The sequence below is a fragment of the Hylobates moloch genome, unplaced genomic scaffold, assembly GCF_009828535.3.
Source record: "Hylobates moloch isolate HMO894 unplaced genomic scaffold, HMol_V3 SCAFFOLD_1, whole genome shotgun sequence".
NCBI classification, from domain to species: Eukaryota; Metazoa; Chordata; class Mammalia; order Primates; family Hylobatidae; genus Hylobates; species Hylobates moloch.
The window spans coordinates 71,842,238-71,869,613 of record NW_026652276.1 but is presented as its reverse complement, the minus strand read 5'-3'; the positions used below and the strand labels follow the sequence as shown (position 1 = coordinate 71,869,613).

The following is a 27,376-nucleotide window of genomic DNA, read 5'->3' as shown; positions in this document are numbered from 1 at the left end:
TCCCACAGAAATACAAACTACCATCAGAGAATACTATAAGCACCTCTGTGCAAATAAACTAGAAAATCTAGAAGAAATGGATAAATTCCTTGACACGTATACCCCCTCCCAAGACTAATCCAGGAAAAAGTTGAATTGCTTAATAGACCAATAACAGGCTCTGAAATTGAGGCAATAATTAATAGCCTACCTACCAACCAAAAAAAGTCCAGGGCCAGACAGATTCACAGCCGAATTCTACCAGAGGTACAAAGAGGAGCTGTTACCATTCCTTTTGAAACTATTCCAATCAATAGAAAAAGAGGGAATCCTCCCTAACTCATTTTATGAGGCCAGCATCATCCTGATACCAAAGCCTGGCAGAGACACAACCAAAAAAGAGAATTTTAGACCAATATCCCTGATGAACATCGATGCGAAATCCTCAATAAAATACTGGCAAACCAAATCCAGCAGCACATCAAAAAGCTTATCCACCAAAATCAATTTGAATTCATCCCTGGATGCAAGGCTGGTTCAACATACGCAAATCAGTAAACGTAATCCATCATATAAACACAACCAAAGAAAACAACCACATGATTATCTCAATAGATGCAGAAAAGGCCTTGAATATAATTCAACAGCCCTTCATGCTAAAAGCTCTCAATAAACTAGGTATTCAAAGAACATATCTCAAAATAATAAGAGCTATTTATGATAAACCCACAGCCAGTATCATACTGAATGGGCAAAAACTGGAAGCATTCCCTTTGAAAACTGGCACAAGACAGGGATGCCCTCTCTCACCACTCCTATCCTACATAGTGTTGGAAGTTCTGGCCAGGGCAATGAAGCAGCAGAAAGAAATAAAGGTATTCAGTTAGGAAAAGAGGAAGTCAAATTGTCCCTGTTTGCAGATGATTGTATATTTAGAAAACCTCATCGTCTCAGCCCAAAATCTCCTTAAGCTAATAAGCAACTTCAGCAAAGTCTCAGGATACAAAATCAATGTGCAAAAATCACAAGCATTCTTATACACCAATAACAGACAAACAGAGAGCCAAATCATGAGTGAACTCCCATTCACAATTGCTTCAAAGAGAATAAAATACCTAGGAATCCAACTTACAAGGGATGTGAAGGACCTCTTCAAGGAGAACTACAAACCATTGCTCAATGAAATGAAAGAGGATACAAACAAATGGAAGAACCAGTATCGTGAAAATGGCCATACTGCCCAAGGTAATTTATAGATTCAATGCCATCCCCATCAAGCTACCAGTGACTTTCTTCACAGAATTGGAAAAAAACTAAAGTTCATATGGAACCAAGAAAGAGCCCGCATTGCCAAGACAATCCTAAGCCAAAAGAACAAAGCTGGAAGCATCACACTACCTGATTTCAAACTATACTACAAGGCTACAGTAACCAAAATAGCATGGTACTGGTACCAAAACCGTTATGTAGACCAATGGAACAGAACAGAGGCCTCAGAAATAATGCCACACATCTACAACCATCTGATCTTTGACAAACCTGACAAAAACAAGCAATGGGGAAAGGATTCCCTATTTAATAAATGGTGCTGGGAAAACTGGCTAGCCATATGTAGAAAGGTGAAACTGGATCCCTTCCTTACACCTTATACAAAAATTAATTCAAGAGGGATTAAAGACTTAAATGTTAGACCTAAAACCATAAAAACCCTAGAAGAAAACCTAGGCAATACCATTCAGGACATAGGCATTTGCAAGGACTTCATGTCTAAAACACCAAAAGCAATGGCAACAAAAGCCAAAATAGAAAATGGGATCTAATTAAACTAAAGAGCTTCTGCACAGCAAAAGAAACTACCATCAGAGTAAACAGGCAACCTACAGAATGGGAGAAAATTTTTGCAATCTACCCATCTGACAAAGGGCTAAAATCCAGAATCTACAAAGAACTCTAACCAATTTACAAGAAAATATCAAACAACCCCATCAAAAAGTGGGCAAAGGATATGAACAGACACTTTTCAAAAGAAGACATTTATGCAGCCAACAGACACATGAAAAAATGCTCATCATCACTGGCCATCAGAGAAATGCAAATCAAAACCACAATGAGATACCATCTCACACCAGTTAGAATGGCAATCATTAAAAAGTCAGGAAACAACAGGTGCTGGAGAGGATGTGGAGAAATAGGACCACTTTTACACTGTTGTTGGGAGTGCAAATTAGTTCAACCATTGTGGAAGATAGTGTGGCGATTCCTCAAGGATCTAGAACTAGAAATACCATTTGACCCAGGGATCACATTACTGGGTATATACCCAAATGATTATAAATCATGCTACTATAAAGACACATGCACACATGTTTATTGTGGCATTATTCACAATATCAAAGAGTTGGAACCAACCCAAATGTCCATCAATGATAGACTGGATTAAGAATATGTGGCACATATACACCATGGAATACTATGCAGCCATAAAGAATGATGAGTTCATGTCCTTTGTAGGGACATGGATGAAGCTGGAAACCATCATTCTAAGCAAACTATCTCAAGGACAGAAAACCAAACACCGCATGTTCTCACTCATAGGTAGAAATTGAACAATGAGAACACTTGGACACAGGGTGGGGAACATCATACCCCGGAACCTGTCGTGGGGTGGGGGGAGGGGGGAGGGACAGCATTAGGAGATATGCCTAATGTAAATGACGAGTTAATGGGTGCAGCAAACCAACATGGCACATGGATACATATGTAACAAACCTGCACATTGTGCACATGTACCCTAGAACTTAAAGTATAATAAAATATATGTATATATTAATGATCCTCACACAGTGAGATAGGAAGCTTTGTAATATCTCTTAAAGATCACATTATAGGGCATCTCTGTTCTCTAATCTGTGATCAAAAGAAATAAAATACTGTATTTTAAACATGTTTTCTTTCTTACATATTTATGGATAAGGGGAAGGAGGAGGAGATATCCAAAGGTCTAAAAAAGAGAGAAAATGAATTTAATCAATAATGTAAACCAAGTTGTTAACCACGTATATATAATATGCAACACCCCTGACTGCCATTTCCTTGTACAAATTACCTTAGAAAGTGAACCCAGGCTCGTTTTAGAATTCTTTAAGTTGTGTCAAAAATCACAACTTAGATGATCAGCTTGAACACAGGTTAAGCAAAGTTGTCTGTTTTTTTCTTTTTAGTCGCAGATCGTATTGTGTGGAATACGATTAATGCATTATTGGATATGAGCTGTGCTCCATACTTTAGCTCTGACATATTCCAGTTACCTTATTATGAAGCATGTGTGTTACGATCTCTCGCCACTATCAAAGTATAAGAGTTTGTTGGCCATGCACTTGGTCTTGGGCTGGTCCCAACACAGGTGCCAATAACTGGTTCATCATGGCCAGAAACAGGCCTAGAAATGTGACTGCCTGGCCCTACTCTCAAAAACAGAGCACTTTGAAAGTAACCTAACTTCCAAGTAAGGAACCACGTTGGAAATAACATAACTGTTTGTGTTATGTTATTGAAAAGATCTCCATGAAGTTTTTTTTTTTTAATCCAGCTTTGACAGCCTCTTTCCTTCCAGATGGTGCCTGGAGCCAAGCCTGTCAGAGACCCTTAGTCTCCTGCTGCCTTTTAATGCTGGTCCTTGATTGCTAATGACCCCTGGCTGGACTGGCTTCTCAACCCATTTAACCCCTCTCTGCTGGGTCCCCATATCATGCAGGATGAGCGGCCACGAGAGCTGGAAGTGGGAAGGTGCCAAGTCAGCCAGAGCCTCCCACACTTTCAGAGCTGGTGGCGCGTTTCCCGGTGCCATCACGGATGTCCAAGATCATTCCAGTGGAGAGCTCATGTTAACATGATTTTCTCTATATTGTCAGATAAATGCTGCTGGGTTTCTGATTGTTAATATTTTATTTGACTAAACCAAGACAACCAAGTCCCTAAAAGAATGTTTCCTTCAGGGGTCAAGAGCTGAGGACCACTGATATGAGCCTCCTGAAATATGTTCATTTGGAAACTTAAAATTACATTGCACTGGAACTATCTTTTAGTTTGGTCGAACTTCATGGCCAAAGCATTTGCTTTTGTGCCTGCGTGTGTGTGCGCGTGTGTGTGTGTGTAGGCAATAAATTTCCTTGTCAAGGCCGAAATATCACTTATATAACACAGGAGATACCCATTTCTCAGCTTTGTTAGCAACAGCTGTAACCATTTACTTTGGTTAAGCTTAGTTTGTTTTTTATGACATACAGGAAGGTGCTTATAGCCATATTGATCAGGTAGGTCACTCAGAGTGCAGGGCTTTTTTTTTTTTTTTTTTGAGATGGAGTATTACTCTGCCACCCAGGCTGGAGTGCAGTGGCCTGATCTTGGCTCACTGCAACCTCTGCCTCCTGGGCTCAAGCAATTCTCCTGCCTCACCCTCCTGAGTAGCTGGGATTACAGGCATACACCACCAGGCCCAGCTAATTTTTTGTATTTTTAGTAGAGATAGGGTTTCGCTATGTTAGACAGGCTGGTCTCAAACTCCTGGCCTCAAGTGATCCACCTGTCTTGGCCTCCCAAAGTGCTGGGATTACAGGTGTGAGCCACCGCGCCCCGCCTGAGTATAGGGATATTTAAAAGGGGTGGGGGCAGGAAGCTGCTGATGCTAATTTGTTGAGAAATCTTGAGTCCAGTGGAGAAATTCAGATCTCTTGCAACCTCCTCAGGTCAGGGAGGGCATGAGAAGTCATTATGTTATGCATTATTTCCATAACGGATTTTTACTAATCTCATATTGGATCGTAAAACAAGGCAAAGAAATTTGGTAGTTCTCTGTGACCCTGAAGAACCGAAATTTAAATTCTTGATTGGAGCAGAGAACTGAAAGCTTTGTGCTGCCCTACTTGTATAAATGTCTTAATGTTTACTGGATAGTTGGACCAAATCGATTTTATAATGTACTTAAGAAATTTGTTCCAAAATTCAGCACAAATTAGGAAAATAACCAAACCATACCTTTCTATTTAATCTTTGCTTCTCTCAGATACTTACTATTTTCTTGGCTTTTTTGAATATTAAGACTGAAAGAATCACAACTTAATTTCCCACCACTAATACTTCATTGATTTCATTTTTACATCTTATTAAGTGCAAGATAAAAATTATATTTGTGATTTTATTTTGGTCTACTACTCACATTCTTTTCTATTTCTACTCAGTGTCTCTCTCTCTCTCTCTCTCTCTCACACACACACACACACACACCTGCCAGACATTTGTAGATATAACCTCCCCCAAATCGTGTCACTCATACTAATGACTGCCCTCTCTATGTGTAAAAATATTTTATAATTTATGGACCTGGGTGGGTATTTGTACAGCTGTGCAATATTAATCTATACACTGCAGGTTTTGCTCACAGCTGGGCAAAGGCTGAGGTGAGGTTTTAATGATGTCCTTTAGCCCATCAGTAACCAAATGACCCAGAAAGTGGTTCAGAGGAACCTACCTTGTGCAGCTTTGCTCTTTGAATGAATGAATCATGTTAGAATGAAATTCTGGTGTATTTATGGAGAACTTTTTCCTTTGAAGCCTAAATGCATTTTGATTGGTCGTCTTTAAATTCCAACAAGCTGAAAAGCAAAAGCATTTATGTCAGTTTCACAGATGAGGCTCCAAGAGGTTAAGTGGCGATTACTCTGGAGTTATATCATCTTAAAGTTGGAAGGGACTTTAAAGGGCCTCTGGGCTAATGGTTCTTACCCTTTTCCTGCCTTCACACTGGCTTCAGGCAACGGATCCCTATCAGGCATGTCTCTCACTGCACACAGATGTTCACACACTGGGAAAGAATGTGACTCCAAGGAGAGCAGCTCAGAGTCTTCAGGCCGGAACATGTGTAATTTGCCACACCAATGTCCTCCATTAAAAATTACTACCTCAGTCCGCACCCTCTTTATCATTTTACACATAAAACATGGCAGCAGAGGGGTAAGGGATTCACTTAAGGTCACATATCAATATGTGTCAGAACTTGAACTGTGTATGCCCGGGTCTTCTGATCCCCCATGTCCAGTGCTGGTTATGCTACAGCTGACCAGCCCCTTGCACACTCACAGTAGAACTGGAACTAGCTCCTCAAAGAGTGAGGCAGAGCTGGGGATGAGTGCCCCAGGGTCCCCTGCTGCAGGGAATCAAAGACCCCATCACAATTAGCTTAGTAAAACCAACACTATCTGGTGTCCCATATCCGCAAGCACTTAAAATGTCGTTCCAATCTTCAAAGAAATTCTTTCATTCCATTTTTATCTGCTTTTACCCAGGACATTGTTTCCCAGCTCCCCAGTAGTTCACTAGGTGATTTGCATCTCATTAGAAGCTCCAGAAGTGACATCTCCCAGACTGCTGCCTGGCATTGTGGGTCCACTAAGCATCAGATCTAGGTCTTGGATTTTCCTGGTTGACACTTTTTTAAAAGCTGAGTTAATGCTGTTCTCCCACTGGGTGCAGTTTGGGTGGCCATTTTCACCTTAATTCCTGCTCCTGTGCTGGATCAAGGTTAGGGAACTGCCACTGTCAAAGATGAAGTCAGTCATCTCCACGTGAAAGCACGTGGTGGATGAGAATATTCTGGGGCCTCAGAATAAAGGAGTTTAAAGACTCCTAAAAATAGAAAGATGCTACACGATGCAGATATTCTGAGCACTACACAAAGCAAAACAAAAAGACAGCAAGCCAATAGCAAACCATTGCTGAAGCTGTATAACTGATTCTAAACGTTTGCCTTTTAAACATTTTCGCCTGGATCCAATCCTCCTGAGACCGCAGAGTTTTTGCCCTACATTTATATTTTGCTTTAAAGAGAGTCTCCCTAGGTCAGAATGCGTTTTTGGCTTTGTCATTTCTTCATACTACAACCTCCAGAAGAGCACTGCACAGCATTGTACCTCTGGAAACCAGAGATAGTATTTCCATGGTCAGCAAAATTGTTCTCTTGGAATAAGAGAAATGATTTTCCCAGTGTCTAGGGAAATAAGGAGCCCTTATGTCTGCTTTGGGCTCAAGCCATTTGATGCAGCTTCCAGCACAAAGCAAATGCCTGATGGTGCCTAGAGCTTCCCCCATCCAGAATTCCTTTTGTCCGGTGAATACTTCCCTGAGCCTATGCCACCTTTTCAAAATGGCAGATAGCTAATCTGCAGAATTGATCTAAGCTCTTAGGAAAGGGTTAAGTCCATGGTTTTTCCAACACTGGCTACAAATTAAAATCACTGGGAAGGAGGAGGAACTTTGTTTTAAACAAGTAACAATGCCAGAACCCTACCCCTGACCAATTAAATTAGGATCTCCAGGGGTGAGGTCATGGTATCTGTATTTTTAAAAAGCCCTTCAGATGATTCTAATATGCATCCAGGGTGGAGAACCACTCCAGTATAACAAGAAATACGACAGCCCCTTCGCAGCACCTGCTAATGCCTCTGGCACCATGTTTTATCTTTTCATATATTATCTGTCATTCTCACTACAACCCTATAAGGAAGGGGTCATCATTCCCAAGTGAAGGCCTCTAATAAGTGCTGAGGTGGTTATCATACTCCAGTTTTTCTGACTTCAGATTCCCACCCCAACACATGTTTCTCAAAGTGTGGGACATGGGCCACTGGTGGTCACCAGGTTGACTTTTGATGACGTATGGATGTGGCATTAAATAACGTAATTCTTTTACATAATTTCTTATGTAAAATAAAATTACTTTTTTCAATTCTCAATTTAAATCCTCCAGATTACTTTAAGGAGAAAGTCTTAGTGGTGCTAGTATGTCTTAAATTCCTCTCACATTTACTCATCTCTCTTTTTAACAAGCCTTTTAAGAAACCCAGAACCTTCTACAGGAAATGGAATCTAGCACAAGCGTGATGATACCATTTCATTTTCACTGTATTTACTATGTAGTTCACTTCTATATACGGCAAATGACACTGGTTTTTCATTTACAGTGGTGAATAAAGTTCCAGTTTTAAAGAAATGTATTTAAGCAAAAAAAAAAAAAATCAGTTGAATTTTAAAAATATTAAATAGTAGTACAGGTGAATAAAGTAAAAAATGCCTAAGAGGTAGCTATGTGACAAAAGTTTGAGAAATATTCCCCTACGACATGCTAATTTTTAAAATAGGCATATCCACACCTGTTAGCCAAGGGGACTGCTCATCTACCATCCTACTCCAATAGACTGACAATAACCTGTTCCATCCACTTTACATCCACCCATGACCTATGAACTTTGCCGCTGTTTCCAACTGAAGGGGAATCCTGAAACACAAATGGCTAATAAACTGGGAGGGTAGGGAACATTCACCCTTTTCAAATAATCAATGACATGCAAATAGAAACACAAATGAGGTGTTATTTTTGCACCTATTAAATTGTCAGACTTTTTCTTAAGAACCATCTCATGCTGGTGAGGGCCTGCTTAAATGGGTAATATAGGTACAGGTGGCAAAAGTGTATTTTGCTGCACAATTTCTGGACGGCAATTGAAAAAAACAAATCATAAGTTTTTAAAATATGCATACCTTTGGCCAGTAATTCTTCTTTTAGAAATTTATCCTAAGGAATAAGGAGCATTTGTCAAACACCAAACTATGAGTATGTTCCTCAAAACACTGTTATTATAGGAAAACATTGGAAACAACTTCTATGCCCAAAATAGGAAATTGTATAAATTAATCATGATTCATCCATAAAATGAAATACCATGCAACCATTAGAAATGATGCCATTTAAACTATCTCTGGAAGACAGATATCTCTGAAAACTTGTCTCAGCAGTTACTACTATTGTGGGAATGACATTGGGTGTGGAAAAAAGAAACTTTTCACTGCTTAACTTATTTGAACATTAGGTTCATTTATTACCTTTTCAAAAAGTAACTCTAAAAGAAACATACTATTTTAAAAGTTGCCTAATAGAATGGAAATATTTATGACTTTATTGTTAAGTGGGGGGGCAGGGAGCCATAACCCAAATTAAATGAATAAATGAATTTTTTAGTTAAAAGAATACATATTCCTATAAAGATATTGAAAGGACAGTAATAAAAAACACTAAGGAACTTTGTTTTTAGAGACTGATTTCATCTACCTCTTTGAAACGCCTCTGGACAGTTTCCCCAGAGGTATCCCAGGATAGGAAAGACCCTCTTCCTATTGGAAGCCTGGACAAAAACATCCCAATTAACAGTCTGAGAACCAAAGAATAGGCCACATAGATGGAAGAGATCTTAATGAGAATGGTGAATAGTCAGTATTCACTCATTCATTCATTCATTCATTCTTCATTCATTCATCATTTGTTGAGAGTGTGCCAGGCTCTGAGCTATTGGTTTCAGGGGAAATTATTGCCACCTCCTTAATAAGTAGAAAATTCCACATAGACAATTTATAACCCCAGCATCTTCCACAGGCACTAATTTAACTCAGGGATGTTTTCTTTGTAGCAGTTTTGCAATTTTGAAGAAGATTGTTCATGACATAACATGGCAAGTGGGAAAATTTGTAGCTTTCCTTTCATCTTAAAAAGCAGGATCTGAATTACATGCACCCCAGGAGAAAATCTCTCTTTCTGGTTGTCTGTGTATGTGTTTTACAAAAGCCCACTGAATTCCTTAGTTCCTCCTGAAGTTAGACTTGGTGAAGTGAAAACTTATGAAAATATCTCAGCAAAAGTACAAACATCATAATAGAGGCCATGACCTAGGCCCTGGGATTTTGAATCAAGAATCTTGAGTTATAGCTTAGGGACCCAAGCTCCTTGAGCCTCAGACCTCTCAGATAGAAGAGCAAGGAGCCAGACCACAGAGAATTATCCTCCATGACATGACTTAAATTTGGAAATCTGAGCTACCAGGGCATACTTCCCTGTCTCCAGTAACCTGAGGATCTGTTAGGCTCTGAGCATTCCTGAAATAGTCCATGCCTCAAGGCATATTAGGGACAAGGGGATTACAATACATTTCTTCATTTTTAAGGTGATATAGATTATTGGTAGACTTTCTGCTGATATGGTTCTTATTGGGAAGGAAAGATTTAATATGGTCAGGCACAATGGTTCTTAACCCTGACTACACAGTAGAACCACCTAAAGAGATTTAAAAAAATCGATGTCCAGGCTTTGACCCAGGCATTAGTATTTTAAAAGTTGAACAATTGGTATCATGTTAAAAAAAAATACTCTCAGTTGGACTTCAAAAACCTGAATTCTCATTTGGGCTTTGCCTCTAACTGTATAATCTCTTAGTCTCACTATGCTTCTGTTATCTCTTTAGGGTTATTTGGCCTTCTTAAAATGAGACGAAGTAAACAAAAAGTACTTTGCAAAACAAGAGTTGCTATATAAAAATGAAATGGTTAGGGGAAGAAACACAGAGCCAGAAAAGACACGTCATGTCTTCAGAAGCTATTTCATAGGAGTATCCACTGGAGTACCATGCGCGTGGTCAACCCTCATTGAGGAGAAAGATTGTCTAGCTGACAGCTGGGTTATTGTCACCTCCAAATGCCCTGAGAACCTTGGTCAGAGGAGTGACACACCTCCCTTTATGCACAGAGGTGGCAGAGCTCTGTAAATTAATTGCACAACTCTAATCCTATTTAAATGCCCCGGGGTATAGCTTATAACCTCATATAGGATTTGCCATCTGTAAATCTAGAACACTGAACACTGTTTGCTTAAAGGGGATGTTTCATTTGGCAAATGAACCTGAGAACGCCTCATCCACAAAATGGCAATCAGATCAGCAATGACACTGCTCAGAAAGTATCCATACCTGATGAAGGACCACAGGAGGGTGCCAGGGACTATGGCTCTCCCAGGATATTCTCTCCCTTTCTTCCCAGGACCCCTGTGCTCCTGCCCGTTCCTCAGGAGCCAAGAACCCATTCTGCCCCACCAAGCTGGGGAATACGTGGGCTGCACGCCCCATCCTGCCCTTCCTTGCAGTTGTCCTTCCCTTCCTTCAATATTGCTAGGAAATTTACCAGAACTGGCACATCTGTAGCAGGTGATGAAAACTGAAACATTACGTTTTAGAGGACAGTGTAGGAGGGGGCATGTGTAGCCAAAATAGCTGCAACTCAGCAAGTCAAATGGAGTAGAAGAAGACATTTTCTTCTTCATCTCTGAAACCTTGGAAGACGACAAAAGCCTCATTTGTGACTTACAACTGTGCATGAATTAGGGTTGCCAGATTTAACAAATAAAAATGCAGTACACTCAGCTAGATTTGAATCTCAAATAACCAATCATTTTTAATATGTCTTAAATATTTCATGGATGTAATAAAGAATTATTGGTTGTTTACCTGAAATTCGAATCTATCTGTGTGTCTTTTTTTTTTTTTTTTTTTTTTTGAGACGAAGTCTCAGTCTTGTCCCTCAGGCTGGAGTGCAATGATGCGATCTCGGCTCACTGCAACCTCTGCCTCCTGGGTTCAAGTGATACTCCTGCTTCAGCCTCCCCAATAGCTGGAATTACAGGTGCATACCACCACACACAGCTAATTTTTGTATTTTAAGTAGAGACAGGGTTTCACCATGTTGGCCAGGCTGGTTTCGAACTCCTGACCTCAGGCCATCAGCCCACCTCCCAAAGTGCTGGAAGTAGAGGCGTGAGCCATTGCACCCGGCCGTGTCCTCCATTTTATCTGGCAACTCTAGCTTGAGTATACCGGCATGTTCAATAAAGAGAAAAGAAAAATTAAATTTACAAACCAGTTGTTTGAAATTATGTGACAGATTGACTGAATTCAGCTATTTGTCTCTCAGCAAGGGCTTGGGCACATGTGCAGCCACAGTGTGACAGTTTGGGATTAGGAAGTAAGGAGTATGCATTTGCCAGTGCTCCTGAAATGCTATCCAGATTTCTTCCATTTTCTGACAGATTTAGCTCCAGTTTATTATAAAGTTCTATAACAATTCAGAAGAGAAAGATGTGTTAAAGGTCTCAAATATAAAATCAGAAGGTGCAGGGCAGGGGGTTGGGGGAGGTGCAAATATTCTTGAAAAGAGACCTATGTTAAATGCAAACTGGTATTCATAACATGATATACCTTTAAAAGCACAGTAAGGAGGTAGTTGCCAATGTACGACAAAGTGGACAGTTTGATTTGTCTCACAGGCATCTATGCGAGGTAGAAATGAGCCACTTTGAGAATATGAGCATTGTGGTCCTCCAGGTAAAAACTTACATTCTAATGTGAATATTCAGGCCAGGCGCAGTGGCTCACGCCTGTAATCCCAACACTTTAGAAAGCCAAGGCAGGTGGATTGCTTTAGGTCAGGAGTTCGAGACCAGCCTGGCCAACATGGTGAAATCCCATCTCTACTAAAAATACAAAAAATTAGCCAGGCACAGTGGTGGGCGCCTGTAATCCCAGCTACTCAGGAAACTGAGGGAGCAGAATCACTTGAACCCTGGTGGTGGAGTTTGCAGTGAGCTGAGATCGTGCCACTGCACTCCAGCCTGGGTGACAGAGCAAGACTCCGTCTCAAAAAAACAAAACAAAACAAAAAAAGTGAATGTTCAAACTTGCGTTGCCCAGTTTCTCTACATAAACTAATCAAACAAACTAGGTAACTATCTGATAACCATATTGTTTTATACCTTAATGCAAACTGGCACAAAAGCCAAAAGACAGGGTTCAAGTTTTTACTCTGCCACTTACAAATTTAGCCTTTTTTGGTTATACTTTCTTCATATATGCAAAGAACTAACAATTTTGGTACTATGTGCCTTATTGATTTTTTAATATTTAAATTTTCTAGGGAAAAATTATGATAAACTTCTCAATGCATATACATGCATAGATTTAGTCAATGTGCTGTATGTTATTTTGTATTTTACTTCTTTTTCCAAGTTTTGAATTTTCTCCTGTCAACATCATACACATCTATCACTGCTTTGTCAGTGACTCAAGATATGAAACAATTTTTATATCTGAGTTAATTTCTTCTCGATTATTAAATATGTATCATGTTTCTAGCTTTTTTACTGCTATAAAAAGTGTTATGGCCAGGCGCAGTGGCTCATGCCTGTAATCCCAGCACTTACAGAGACCGAGGCAGGCGGATCACCTAAGGTTGGGAGTTCAGCCTGACCAACATGGAGAGACCAGCCTGACCAACATGGAGAAACCCCATCTCTACTAAAAATACAAAATTAGCCAGGCATGGTGGCATATGCCTGTAATCCCAGCTACTAGGGAGGCTGAGGAAGGAGAATCACTTGAACCTGGGAGGCGGAGGTTGCGGTGAGCCGAGATCGCGCCATTGCACTCCAGCCTGGGCAACAAGAGTGAAACTCCGTCTCAAAAAAACAAAAAAAACAAAAAAAAAGGGTTATGTCTGTCTGTCTTCATACAAATTGGGGTTTTCTTCTTTTGGTTTACTTCATTGCAACGTATTCTTTGGAACAAGTTGCTTAGTTCTGGGGGTTTTTTCTGTTTTTGTTTTTTTGTTTTTGGAGACCAAGTGTCACTCTATTACCCAGGCTGGAGTGCAGAGGCACGATCTCCGCTCACTGCAACCCCTGCCTCCTGAACTCAAGGGATCCTCCTTTCTCAGCCTCTGGAGTAGTTGGGACCATAGGTGCATGCCAACATGCCTGGCTAATTTTTTGTATTTTTTGTAGAGATGGCGCTTCGCCATGTTGCCTGGGCTGCTCTCGAACTCCTGAGCTCAAGCAATCTGCCCACCCAGGCCTCCCAAAGTGTTGGGATTACAGGCGTGAGCCACCGTGCCCGGCCAGCTCTGTTTATCGCCAAGTTGCACTTCAGGAGGCAGGGAACCTGTGGATTCTCCTGTTTCTCTGGGGCCCCTCCCACATTGTCTTTTAACCTTATGGTGTATGAATTCATAGAGAAGCAGTAGTAATTGTTAAATTGAAGCTGTTTGTCAGGATAGTTCAACATTTTTCAGTATCTCATTTTCTAACTATATTTCTCTGTCTCTTGCCTCAGCCTTTCCACATTATGGATGTAATTTTATGGGTATATATCTTTTAATTGTTTTTATCTTTCTGTTGTACTTCCTTTCATCTTAGTTTTGTTACTGTCCATCATATGGAACGTTTTACTTTAATATAATTAAACACATGCGTGTCACTAACATCTTACACAGCTGAGATAGTCTATTTCATTTATTTCTAAAGTTTTTTGGAGAATGTTTAAAACTCTCAACTATATAACTCATCTAGAATTTATTGTGGCCTGTGAGAATCAAGAAATATACTGAGAAGAGTAAAGGATTTAGAATTTTAAAAACTAAACAATTTGAGTCCAACAGCACTAGCTAAAACGACTTTAAAGAAGTCACTTAACATCTTAAGACAGCGTCCTCTACTAGATTGAAAACAGGGACTTTGTCTTACTTCTTTGTATTTTCCACAAAATCCAGCAAAGTACCCTGTATATAGGATAAATGTTAATATGTCTGTATTTAAGTTGTATTTTTGCATATTGCCATTAAATTGTTCCAATAGCATTTATTAAATAACGGTCTACTTCCCAATTATTTATGTGGTTGCTTACAATGGATCATTATATCAGTGACACTCAGATTTCTTCCAATGGCAAAGCACCTGGAATTTACAGCATTGTTTGCAGAACATTGTGAAATATGGAAAAATTAAACTTAAAATAATGAAAATTAAAATTTGATGCTAAATCAGATAACTAGCTTATACCAGATTCTAGTATAGTGTAGAAACCATAAGATTAGACACCAACAGTTGTTTTTAAGTACTGGGAGAAATACTAAAATTAAGAACATTCTATCCAATAACTTAATTCCTTATAACAATCAGGAAAAAAATAAAAGCCAATGAAACAGCAAGTTCGTCAAGAACAAAAGTTGAAAATCTTATCATATATAAAGCATTACCAGTTGAGACAATATAAATAAAAACCTCTGATAAAATGTAAACACTATATAAATATGAAGTCCAGCTGAACTACGCTGAACTCTAGTTGAACCCAAAAACTTCTTAAGATCAGTCTTTTGAGTTACCATGGACGGAATTCCTGCCGTATTAGAAAGTCTAAGGGAGAGTGGATGTCAGACCTCCAGAGCATACTTCACACCAGCAGCCTGACCTAAGGACACTTCTGTTCATTCATCTATAAATCAGAAAGGAGATGACACAAAAGGGACTCACAGCTTCACATTCTACCATATTGCAGAGTATGGACTTCACAAAGCAAACAAGGAGGATGTATGTTGGAACCATCAGAAAGAAGCGCTGTGTTTTTTGTGTTCTGAGGACTTTGCCAGCACAACAGGCTAGATTCCTGTGCTCTGCACAGTGATCATGAAGAGGTGGAAGAGAATGTCTGTTAAGGCTGTTGGACCTTCTGCAAGTAACATTGTTTTGCTAGGCTAATTAATATGTTTTCATTGAGGCCGGACATGGTGGCTCATGCCTGTAATCTCAGCACTTTGGGAGGCTGAGGTGGGCAGATCACTTGAGGTCAGGAGTTCGAGACCAGGCTGGGCAACATGATGAAACCCCATCTCTATTAAAAATACAGGCCGGGCGCAGTGGCTCAAGCCTGTAATCCCAGCACTTTGGGAGGCTGAGGCGGGCAGATCATGAGGTCAGGAGATCGAGACCATCCTGGCTAACATGGTGAAACCCCGTCTCTACTAAAAATACAAAAAATTAGCTGGGCGTGTTGGCGGGCGCCTGTAGTCCCAGCTACTCGGGAGGCTGAGGCAGGAGAATGGCGTGAACCCGGCGGGCGGAGCTTGCAGTGAGCCGAGATCGCACCACTGCACTCCAGCCTGGGGGACAGAGCAAGACTCCGTCTCAAAAAAAAAAAATAAAAATAAATAAAAAATAAAAATAAATAAAAAAAATTAGCCGGGGGTAGTGGTGTTGCCTGTAATGTTAGCTACCTGGGAGGCTAAGGCAGGATCATCGCTTGAGGCGGAGGCTACAATGAGCTGAGATTGTGCCACTGCACTCTAGTCTGGGCAACAGAATGAGACTCTGTCTCAAAAAATATGTATATATAAAATATATATTATATATAAGATTTATATTATTTATATTATATAGAATATATATATTATATAATAAATATACATATTTAAATAAAAATAAAATAGAAAAATACAAGAACATAATATAATAATAATATAAATATATAAATATATAAATATATATTTCATATGTTATATATAAAATATATATAAATTATATATAAAATATATTATATATTATATATAAATGATATATATAAAATATATTATATTATATATAAATGATATATATAAAATATGTAATATATATGATATGTATTATATATAAATATATGTTATATATAAAATATATCATCTATTATATATTTTTTTCATTGAGCTTACTTTTACTTAGACATTTGGCTTTAAAAAATGTTTCTTCTTAGGCAATATCCTATAAGCTGGGCACGGTGGCTCACGCCTGTAATCCCAGCACTTTAGGAGGCCAAGGAGGGCAGATCACTTGAGGCTAGGAGTTCGAGACCAGCCTGGCCAACATGATGAAACCCCATCTCTACAAAAAATACAAAAATTTGCTGGGCGTGGTGTTGCACACCTGTAAGCTCAGCTACTTGGGAGGCTGAGGCAGGAGAATAGCTTGAACCTGGGAGGCAGAAATTGCAGTGAGCCGAGATCACACCACTGCACTCTAGCCTGGGCAACAGTGAGACTATCTCAGAAAAAAAAAAAAAAAGGACCATATGCTATAGTGTAAAAAAAAAAAAAAAAAACCCTATTGGAACAAAAAGTAAGAAATCTAGGGTTGGGTACCCACCTGGCCACTTGATCTGAGATGAGCCATTCAATTTTATGGGCCTCAGTTTCTCTTCTAAAAAAAAATGGGTATTTAGAATGGATGGATCTGATAGTCTTTTTTTTTTTTTTTTTTTTGAGACAGAATCTCACTCTGTCACCCAGGCTGGAGTGTAGTGGCACAATCTCGGCTCACTGCAAACTCTGCCTCCCGGGTTCAAGTGATTCTCCTGCCTCAGCCTCTCAAGCAGCTGGGATTACAGGCGCCCGCCACCATGCCCAACTAATTTTTGTATTTTTAGTAGAGACGGGGTTTCACCACGTTGGCCAGGCTGGGCTCTGATAGTCTTGTCCAAATACAGATATGTCCCAATTCAAGAAAAATCAAGATACAAAACTTTATATTTAGGGAACAAATATTTTGCTATTAATAATGGATCTTGCTAAGTCACTCTCTACTTTAAAAATTCCCCCAGAATTTTTTTAAATCATGGAAATCTCTGGTGAAGTTAAAGTATGATTCCAAGTAAAATTCCCAACTCTTTTTAATGAATAGTTTATAATAAACACTCTGTCCTCCAGGATAGTGATAACTTTTCTCTAAACAACAACATTCATGGACAATATTCTATGACGGAGTGTGTGTGTGTGTGTGTGTGTGTGTGTGTGTGTGTGTGTGTGTTGCCAAGAAATTAGAACTGCTGAATCCTGATTCAGATATAGAGCCAAAAGGACAGTAGATCCATAAAATCATTTGCTTGGAAGGGAAATGAATTATGACTTTTTTTTTTTTTTTTTTGAGATAGAGTCTCACTCTGTCGCCCAGGCTGGAGTGCAGTGGCATGATCTTGGCTCACTGCAACTTCCGCCTCCCGGGTTCAAGCTATTCTCCTGTCTCAGCCTCCCGAGTAGCTGGGATCACAGGTGTGCACCTCCACACCCAGCTAATTTTTGTATTTTTAGTAGAGACAGGGTTTCACCATGTTGGCTAGGGTGGTCTCGAACTCCTGACCTCGTGATCCACCCGCCTCGGCCTCCCAAAGTGCTGGGATTACAGGCGTGAGCCACTGTGCCCAGCCATGAATTATGACTTCTTCTGACTCATGGTTTCTTAATCTCCAGTGCACCCTTGGTCCAGGGTTCTGAAATCAGGACAAACGGAGAGACTGCTTCATGTAATCATGCAATCATCCTTTCTCCTTCTCTTTTACACTACCTCCAGAGACTGCATGCATCAGTGGTGTTGTTCAAAGCATTTCAGTAAATTTTAGCTCAAGCCATTTCCCCCCCCACAAAATGTATCTCACCAAAAGGTTTGCTTCTCATCTCCCCAAGAGTATGTGTGCTCCAGATGTTTTTGAACTCTCACTGCAGGATGTGGTGCAAACAATCCCAGATTACTTTGGTTGTCCTAACATAGTCATCCCACTAAGGGCACCCTACTCTATAAACGCTGACCACCAACTTATACTTCACCAATGTGGAAACAGCAACTTGCTTTCTGTCACCCTGGACCGCTGATTCAGATGAGAAAGCTGAATGCAAAGTTACAGACAGTGGCCCTTGTTTACACTTAGCAATCTGTGTGTATTTTTTAGGATGGCATTTCTCCTACTATTAGTAAAGCTTTTAATATGCCCATTAAAATAGGACACAGTTTCTACTAAGTGCATTTATGTGAAGAGCCAGTTTTCACTTAATTTTCCCCACAACTGGGACAGTTTACAGCAAAGTTTTGCTATCTTTTTCAGGTTCAGAAAATGGTCTCGCACAGAAGCATCGAACACCTCGCCGACGATGTCAGCAGCCCAAAATGCTGAGTAGCCCTGAGGACACCATGTACTATAACCAGTTAAATGTGAGTTCAAAGTGGCCATAAAGCTGTTTCACTGGCTTTGTTTCCAGTTAATAATTCTGTTATTACTACCTGTTCCAGCCCCTGCAGCCCCACCCCCACCCTATGCTCTCGTCTTGAACATGTGCTTAGGCTCTTTATCTGTTGCTTTCATGTCAGGATGTCTGCCTTCACGGTGAATAATTGATGTGGTTTATCAAAGACGAGCAAGATGCATGCTTCATCAGGCTCACTTGAGCCCTTTGATCAAAAAAATTATGCTGTGACTTCTGATATTATCAGCATCTGCTTGCATTCACCACAAAATCACTTTGAATTAAAAATTAACGACTTGCTGCTTTGCTTTGACTGTGTGTTCTTGGCCCTCTCCATAGGGAACTCTAGAATATCAAGGGAGCAAGAGGAAGCCAAGAAAACTTGGGTAAATATCTGTCTTCTTAGTTCTAAGCAACTGTAAACAGAAGAGGTCCTTTGTGATATTACAGAAAATGCAAAACTTTCCAGAGAGGCTTCTAAAACTGTGCAATCCAGATATTGCCACTCTTACTGAAATTGGAAATTACTTTTCACAGTAGCAAGTATACAAAACTTGAATCTATTCTGTCCAAAAAGGTTGAAATTGTCACCTAAGGGCAAATGTTATTTCTCATAATTATTCCAGGGAATTGTACTTTCTTCATAATTAGAGACATGTAGTGGGTTATATAAAACTCTCCTTCCACAAATAAGAGCACTCTGCGAAGTACAAATAGGCCACTTCCTCCACATTATCCTACCCCTGGGCCTTAAAACATGGACAAAGAGAAACATGCCCAACTGGTTAGACAGAGGATAGTAAGGAATTTGTCATTCATTTGATTGTTAGCATCTCAATTGAGAATAGCAATGAAGTACATAATGGTAATAATTGGAGAACTGGGGGAGGTCAGGAGGAAAACTTTCTCATCTAGAGGGAACCAGATGGAGACAGAGAGTTCAGTCCCATAAATCAAGTTGCAATATGACCACAACTTGCAGACACCACAAAACTGGACCCATTATCAGTGCATGACCCAAAGGTGAAGGGCTTTGTAGATCAGACCCTGGTACCTCTGTACTGGGAGACCCTGACCTACCTAGGAGCTGTCCTTCCCCTCCAGTGTTGGACCCCAACCCTGTTCCAGCTACTCACATGAGTTTAGCTGCCCCAGTGAGGATTGTAACATTTGTTTTCTTTTTTGTTGAAAATCCTGTTGTTTTCTTTGTTGCAGCCAAATCAAAGTACTTGATGGGGAAGATGAATATTACAAATCTCTGTCACCAGTGGACTGTATCCCTGAGGAGAACAACTCAGCCCACCCTTCCTTTTGTTCTTCATCCTCAGAAGGAGACTCTTTTGCTCAACGTTGAATTGTACTTCCTAACCCCAAATCTGTCCAGAGTAGGAACATTCATGGTAATCGACTGTCTGTCATTGCATAAGAAAGCACAGATGTGGGGTCAGCTTCTTTGGACATATGGTCCATGCCTGAACCTTACTGAACAACTTGCAGATTCCAAAACATCTTATCGTATCTCTACCACTCTCCCACATCTGTTGTGCAGCCTGAGCTGGGCGCTCCCTTCCTTTCTCATCCCATGGGGCCCTGTGGGACACTGAGAACACCTTTACAACAGTATAAACAGTCATTCATGCCCCCAGTGTCTAGGAAGATAACAGTCTCACCCCAGTCTAATCATGGACACTGATAGTATTTCTTGATTTTTCCTATCAAGTTACTTTTCAATCCATTCAGAATCTGCCCCAGTGGAGACCCAGGAGTTCCTTTCCTGCACTCTTCTCCACCCTCCCATGTTTGCTGGGCTCTTCTATCACTCCCACCTCCCCCAGAGTCAGGGCTCCATTGCTGAGTGCCCCATCCTGGAGGATTGGCCCCAAGATCTCCTAGAACAGGATAATTGCCTGTGTTTAGGCAGATAGGCCTAAATCTTTCAGATTCTTTCTACAAGGCAAATAACCCCTCTGTTGTTAATTATTATGCTGAGAAAGACTCTGTCTCTTTATTTCACCTCTCCAGGACACCCACACTACTTTAGTAATGAAAAGAAGGGAATGAGAGGGAAAGTTTGGACCTGTCACTTTGGTGACAGGGAAAGTCCAGGTCACTTTATTCTGTAACTCTCCATTCACTGGTGAAATAACTCCATGAGGCTATCAGTAGCTACAGTGGAAGGACCTGATCTTGTCCATCTTTGTGTGCACAGAGCCTAGCACAGGGCCTGGTAGAGGGGATATCTAGTGAATGTAGAATACATGGAGAAACTTAACTAAGTTACACAAGTGTATCTGACAGGAATGTTACTTTCAATTGTATGTTACATACGATTAGTCACTTTTCGTACACTATAACCTCTGATTTTTCACTCAAGTTTGGGCTAATTCTATTGTAATGATGTTAGATAATATAATACTCAATATGATTCAATATGATAAACTTTTTTGAGCACCTACTTTATATAAAACATGACAAATTGCTGTGTGATGTAATCAAAAACAAAGAAGCCCTATAAGACCATTTCTCTAGAACAGATGTTCTTAATATTTTTCTTACTCTAAAATATGTGGTAGATAGTATGCAAGAAAAGCCGGGTGCAGTGGCTCAGGCCTGTAATCCCAGCACTTTGGGAGGCCAAGATGGGTGGATCATGGGTCAGGAGTTTGAGACCAGCCTGACCAACATGGTGAAGCCCCGTCTCTACTAAAAAGAAAAAAAAATACAAAAATTAGCCCGGCATGGTGGCACGTGCCTGTAATCCCAGCTACTCAGGAGGCTGATGCAGGAGAATCACTTGAACCCGGGAGGCAGAGGTTGCAGTAAGCTGAGAGCGTACCACTGCACTCCAGCCTGGGCGACAGGGCAAGACTCTGTCTCAAAAAAATAAAAAAAAGATAGTATGCAAGAAGATACCTAAATTTTGAGAGAAATAACCTTGAAGAAAATCTTGTTATCAGAGTTTTGAAAGGGAGCACATTAATAGGCCTTTTATGAAGATAAATAATGAAATGAGGCATTTAAAGATCTCAGAAATTGGGGGTGGAGCCAAGATGGCCGAATAGGAACAGCTCCAGTCTACAGCTCCCGGCGTGAGCCACACAGAAGATGGGTGATTTCTGCATTTCCATTTGAGGTACCAGGTTCATCTCACTAGGGAATGCCAAACAGCGGGTGCAGGACAGTCGGTGCAGTGCACTGTGTGCGAGCCGAAACAGGGAGAGGCATTGCCTCACTCGGGAAGCGCAAGGGGTCAGGGAGTTCCCTTTCCTAGTCAAAGAAAGGGGTAACAGACGGCACCTGGAAAATCGGGTCAGTCCCACCCTAATACTGCACTTTTCCAAAGGGCTTGGAAAACGGCACACCAGGAGATTGTGTCCCACGCCTGGCTGGGAGGGTCCTATGCCCACGGAGTCTCACTGATTGCTAGCACAGCAGTCTGAGATCAAACTGCAAGGCAGCAGTGAGGCTGGGGGAGGGGCGCCCGCCATTGCCCAGGCTTGCTTAGGTAAACAAAGCAGCCAGGAAGCTTGAACTGGGTGGAGCCCACCACAGCTCAAGGAGGCCTGCCTGCCTCTGTAGGCTCCACCTCTGGGGGCAGGGCACAGACAAAAATTCAGCAGGAACCTCTGCAGACTTAAATGTCCCTGTCTGACAGCTTTGAAGAGAGTAGTGGTTCTCCCAGCACGCAGCTGGAGATCTGAGAATGGACAGACTGCCTCCTAAAGTGGGTCCCTGACCCGTGAGCAGCCTAACTGGGAGGCACCCCCAAGTAGGGACAGACCGACACCTCACTCGGCCAGGTACTCCTCTGAGACAAAACTTCCAGAGGAACTATCAGACAGCTCAATTTGTGGTCTCACGAAAATCTGCTGTTCTGCAGCCACTGCTGCTGACACCCAGCCAAACAGGGTCTGGAGTGGACTTCTAGCAAACTCCAACAGACCTGCAGCTGAGGGTCCTGTCTGGTAGAAGGAAAACTAACAAACAGAAAGGACATCCACACCAAAAACCCATCTGTACATCACCATCATCAAAGACTAAAAGTAGATAAAACCACAAAGATGGGGAAAAAACAGAGCAGAAAAACTGGAAACTCTAAAAAGCAGAGCACCTCTCCTCCTCCAAAGGAACGCAGTTCCTCACCAGCAATGGAACAAAGCTGGGCGGAGAATGACTTTGATGAGTTGAGAGAAGAAGGCATCAGACGATCAAACTACTCTGAGCTACAGGAGGAAATTCAAAACAATAGCAAAGAAGTTAAAAACTTTGAAAAAAAATTAGAAGAATGGATAACTAGAATAACCAATGCAGAGAAGGGCTTAAAGGAGCTGATGGAGCTGAAAGCCAAGTTTCGAGAACTACGCGAAGATTGCAGAAGCCTCGGTAGCCGGTGCGATCAACTGGAAGAAAGGGTATCAGTGATGGAAGATGAAATGAATGAAATGAAGTGAGAAGGGAAGTTTAGAGAAAAAAGAAAAAAAAGAAACGAACAGAGCCTCCAGGAAATTTGGGACTATGTGAAAAGACCAAACCTACGTCTGATTGGTGTACCTGAAAATGACGGGGAGAATGGAACCAAGTTGGAAAACACTCTGCAAGATACTATCCAGGAGAACTTCCCCAATCTAGCAAGGCAGGCCAGCATTCAGATTCAGGAAATACAGAGAATGCCACAAAGATACTCCTCAAGAAGAGCAACTCCAAGACACATAATTGTCAGATTCACCAAAGTTGAAATGAAGGAAAAAATGTTAAGGGCAGCCAGAGAGAAAGGTCGGGTTACCCACAAAGGGAAGCCCATCAGACTAACAGCTGATCTCTCGAAGCACTAAACATGGAAAGGAACAACCGGTACCAGCCACTGCAAAACCATGCCAAATTGTAAAGACCATCAAGGCTAGGAAGAAACTGCATCAACTAACGAGCAAAATAACCAACTAACGTCATAATGACAGGACCGAATTCACACATAACAATATTAACTTTAAATGTAAATGGGCTAAATGCTCCAATTAAAAGACACAGACTGGCAAACTGGATAAGGAGTCAAGACCCATCAGTGTGCTGTATTCAGGAAAGCCATCTCACGTGCAGAGACACACATAGACTCAAAATAAAGGGATGGAGGAAGATCTATCAAGCAAATGGAAAACAAAAAAAGGCAGGGGTTGCAATCCTAGTCTCTGATAAAATAGACTTTAAACCAACAAAGATCAAAAGAGACAAAGAAGGCCATTACATAATGGTAAAGGGATCAATTCAACAAGAAGAACTAACTATCCTAAATATATATGCACCCAACACAGGAGCACCCAGATTCATAAAGCAAGTCCTGAGTGACCTACAAAGGGACTTAAACTCCCACACAATAATAATGGGAGATTTTAACACCCCACTGTCAACATTAGACAGATCAACCAGACAGAAAGTTAACAAGGATATCCAGGAATTGAACTCAGCTCTGCACAAAGTGGACCTAATAGACATCTACAGAACTCTCCACCCCAAATCAACAGAATATACATTTTTTTCAGCACCACACCACCCCATTCCAAAATTGACCACATAGTTGGAAGTAAAGCTCTCCTCAGCAAATGTAAAAGAACAGAAATTATAACAAACTGTCTCTCAGACCACAGTGCAATCAAACTAGAACTCAGGATTAAGAAACTCACTCAAAACCACTCAACTACAGGGAAACTGAACAACCTGTGCCTGAATGACTACTGGGTACATAATGAAATGAAGGCAGAAATAAAGATGTTCTTTGAAACCAATGAGAACAAAGACACAATGTACCAGAATCTCTGAAACACATTCAAAGCAGTGTGTAGAGCGAAATTTATAGCACTAAATGCCCACAAGAGAAAGCAGGAAAGATCCAAAATTGACACCCTAGCATCACAATTAAAAGAACTAGAAAATTAAGAGCAAACACATTCAAAAGCTAGCAGAAGGCTAGAAATAACTAAAATCAGAGCAGAACTGAAGGAAATAGAGACACAAAAAACCCTTCAAAAAATTAATGAATCCAGGAGCTGGTTTTTTGAGAAGATCAACAAAATTGATAGACCACTAGCAAAACTAATAAAGAAGAAAAGAGAGAAGAATCAAATAGACGCAATAAAAAATGAAAAAGGGGCTATCACCACCGATCCCACAGAAATACAATCTACTATCAGAGAATACTACAAACACCTCTATGCAAATAAACTAGAAAATCTAGAAGAAATGGATAAATTCCTCAACAAACACACCCTCCCAAGACTAAACCAGGAAGAAGTTGAATCTCTGAATAGACCAATAACAGGCTCTGAAATTGTGGCAATAATCACTAGCTTACCAACCAAAAAGAGTCCAGGACCTGATGGATTCACAGCTGAATTCTACCAGAGGTACAAGGAGGAACTGGTACCATTCCTTCTGAAACTATTCCATCAATAGAAAAAGAGGGAATCCTCCCTAACACATTTTATGAGGCCAGCATCGTCCTGATACCAAAGCCTGGCAGAGACATAACCAAAAAAGAGAATTTCAGACTAATATCCTTGATGAACATTGATGCAAAAATCCTCAATAAAATACTGGCAAACTGAATCCAGCAGCACATCAAAAAGCTTATCCACCATGATCAAGTGGGCTTCATCCCTGGGATGCAAGGCTGGTTCAACATACGCAAATCAATAAATGTAATCCAGCATATAAACAGAACCAAAGACAAAAACCACATGATTATCTCAATAGATGCAGAAAATGCCTTTGACAAAATTCAACAACACTTCATGCTAAAAACTCTCAATAAATTAGGTATTGATGGGACATATCTCAAAATAATAAGAGCTATCTATGACAAACCCACAGCCAATATCATACTGAATGGGCAAAAACTGGAAGCATTCCCTTTGAAAACTGGCACAATACAGGGATGCCCTCTCTCACCACTCCTGTTCAACATAGTGCTGGAAGTTCTGGCCAGGGCAATCAGGCAGGAGAAGGAAATAAAGGGTATTCAATTAGAAAAAGAGGAAGTCAAATTGTCCCTGTTTGCAGATGACATGATTGTATATCTAGAAAACCCCATTGTCTCAGCCCAAAATCTCCTTAAGCTGATTAGTAACTTCAGCAAAGTCTCAGGATACAAAATCAATGTACAAAAATCACAAGCATTCTTGTACACCAATCACAGACAAACAGAGAGCCAAATCATGAGTGAACTCCCATTCACAATTGCTTCAAAGAGAATAAAATACCTAGGAATGCAACTTACAAGGGATGTGAAGGACCTCTTCAAGGAGAACTACAAACCACTGCTCAATGAAATAAAAGAGGACACAAACAAATGGAAGAACATTCCATGCTCATGGGTTGGAAGAATCAATATCGTGAAAATGGCCATACTGCCCAAGGTAATTTATAGATTCAATGCCATCCCCATCAAGCTACCAATGACCTTCTTCACAGAATTGGAAAAAACTGCTTTAAAGTTCATATGGAACCAAAAAAGAGCCTGCATCGCCAAGTCAATCCTAAGCCAAAAGAACAAAGCTGGAGGCATCACACTACCTGACTTCAAACTATACTACAAGGCTACAGTAACCAAAACAGCATGGTACTGGTACCACAACAGAGACATAGATCAGTGGAACAGAACAGAGCCCTCAGAAATAATGCCACATATCTACAACCATCTGATCTTTGACAAACCTGACAAAAACAAGCAATGGGGAAAGGATTCCCTATTTAATAAATGGTGCTGGGAAAACTGGCTAGCCATATGTAGAAAGCTGAAACTGGATCCCTTCCTTACGCCTTATACAAAAATTAATTCAAGATAGATTAAAGACTTACATGTTAGACCTAAAACCATAAAAACCCTAGAAGAAAACCTAGGCAATACCATTCAGGACATAGGCGTGGGCAAGGACTTCATGTCTAAAACACCAAAAGCAATGGCAACAAAAGCCAAAATTGACAAATGGGATCTAATTAAACTAAAGAGCTTCTGCACAGCAAAAGAAACTACCATCAGAGTGAACAGGCAACCTACAGAATGGGAGAAAATTTTTGCAACCTACTCATCTGACAAAGGGCTAATATCCAGAATCTACAATGAACTCAAACAAATTTACAAGAAAAAAAAACAACCCCATCAAAAAGTGGGCGAAGGACATGAACAGACACTTCTCAGAAGAAGACATTTATGCAGCCAAAAAAACACATGCAAAAATGCTCATCATCACTGGCCATCAGAGAAATACAAATCAAAACCACAGTGAGATACCATCTCACACCAGTTAGAGTGGCCATCATTAAAAAGTCAGGAAACAACAGGTGCTGGAGAGGATGTGGAGAAATGGGAACACTTTTACACTGTTGGTGGGACTGTAAACTAGTTCAACCATTGTGGAAGTCAGTGTGGCGATTCCTCAGGGATCTAGAACTAGAAATACCATTTGACCCAGCCATCCCATTACTGGGTATATACCCAAAGGACTATAAATCATGCTGCTATAAAGACACATGTACACGTATGTTTATAGTGGCACTATTCACAATAGCAAAGACTTGGAACCAACCCAAATGTCCAACAACGATAGACTGGATTAAGAAAATGTGGCACATATACACCATGGAATACTGTGCAGCCATAAAAAATGAT

The 27,376-nt window shown here is 40.6% G+C and overlaps 1 protein-coding gene across 1 annotated transcript in view; it reads left to right on the top strand.

Annotated features, from left to right (window-relative positions):
* MYO3B (myosin IIIB) overlaps positions 1-20,071 on the top strand; it is a 476,027-nt gene extending 455,956 nt beyond the window's left edge. Inside the window, exons 33-35 of the mRNA XM_058435743.1 lie at positions 18,579-18,685; positions 19,057-19,103; positions 19,933-20,071. Of these exons, the coding sequence (XP_058291726.1) occupies positions 18,579-18,685; positions 19,057-19,103; positions 19,933-20,071 (293 nt within the window). The remainder of the gene's footprint in view (positions 1-18,578; positions 18,686-19,056; positions 19,104-19,932) is intronic.
* The last annotated feature ends 7,305 nt before the right edge of the window (positions 20,072-27,376 follow it).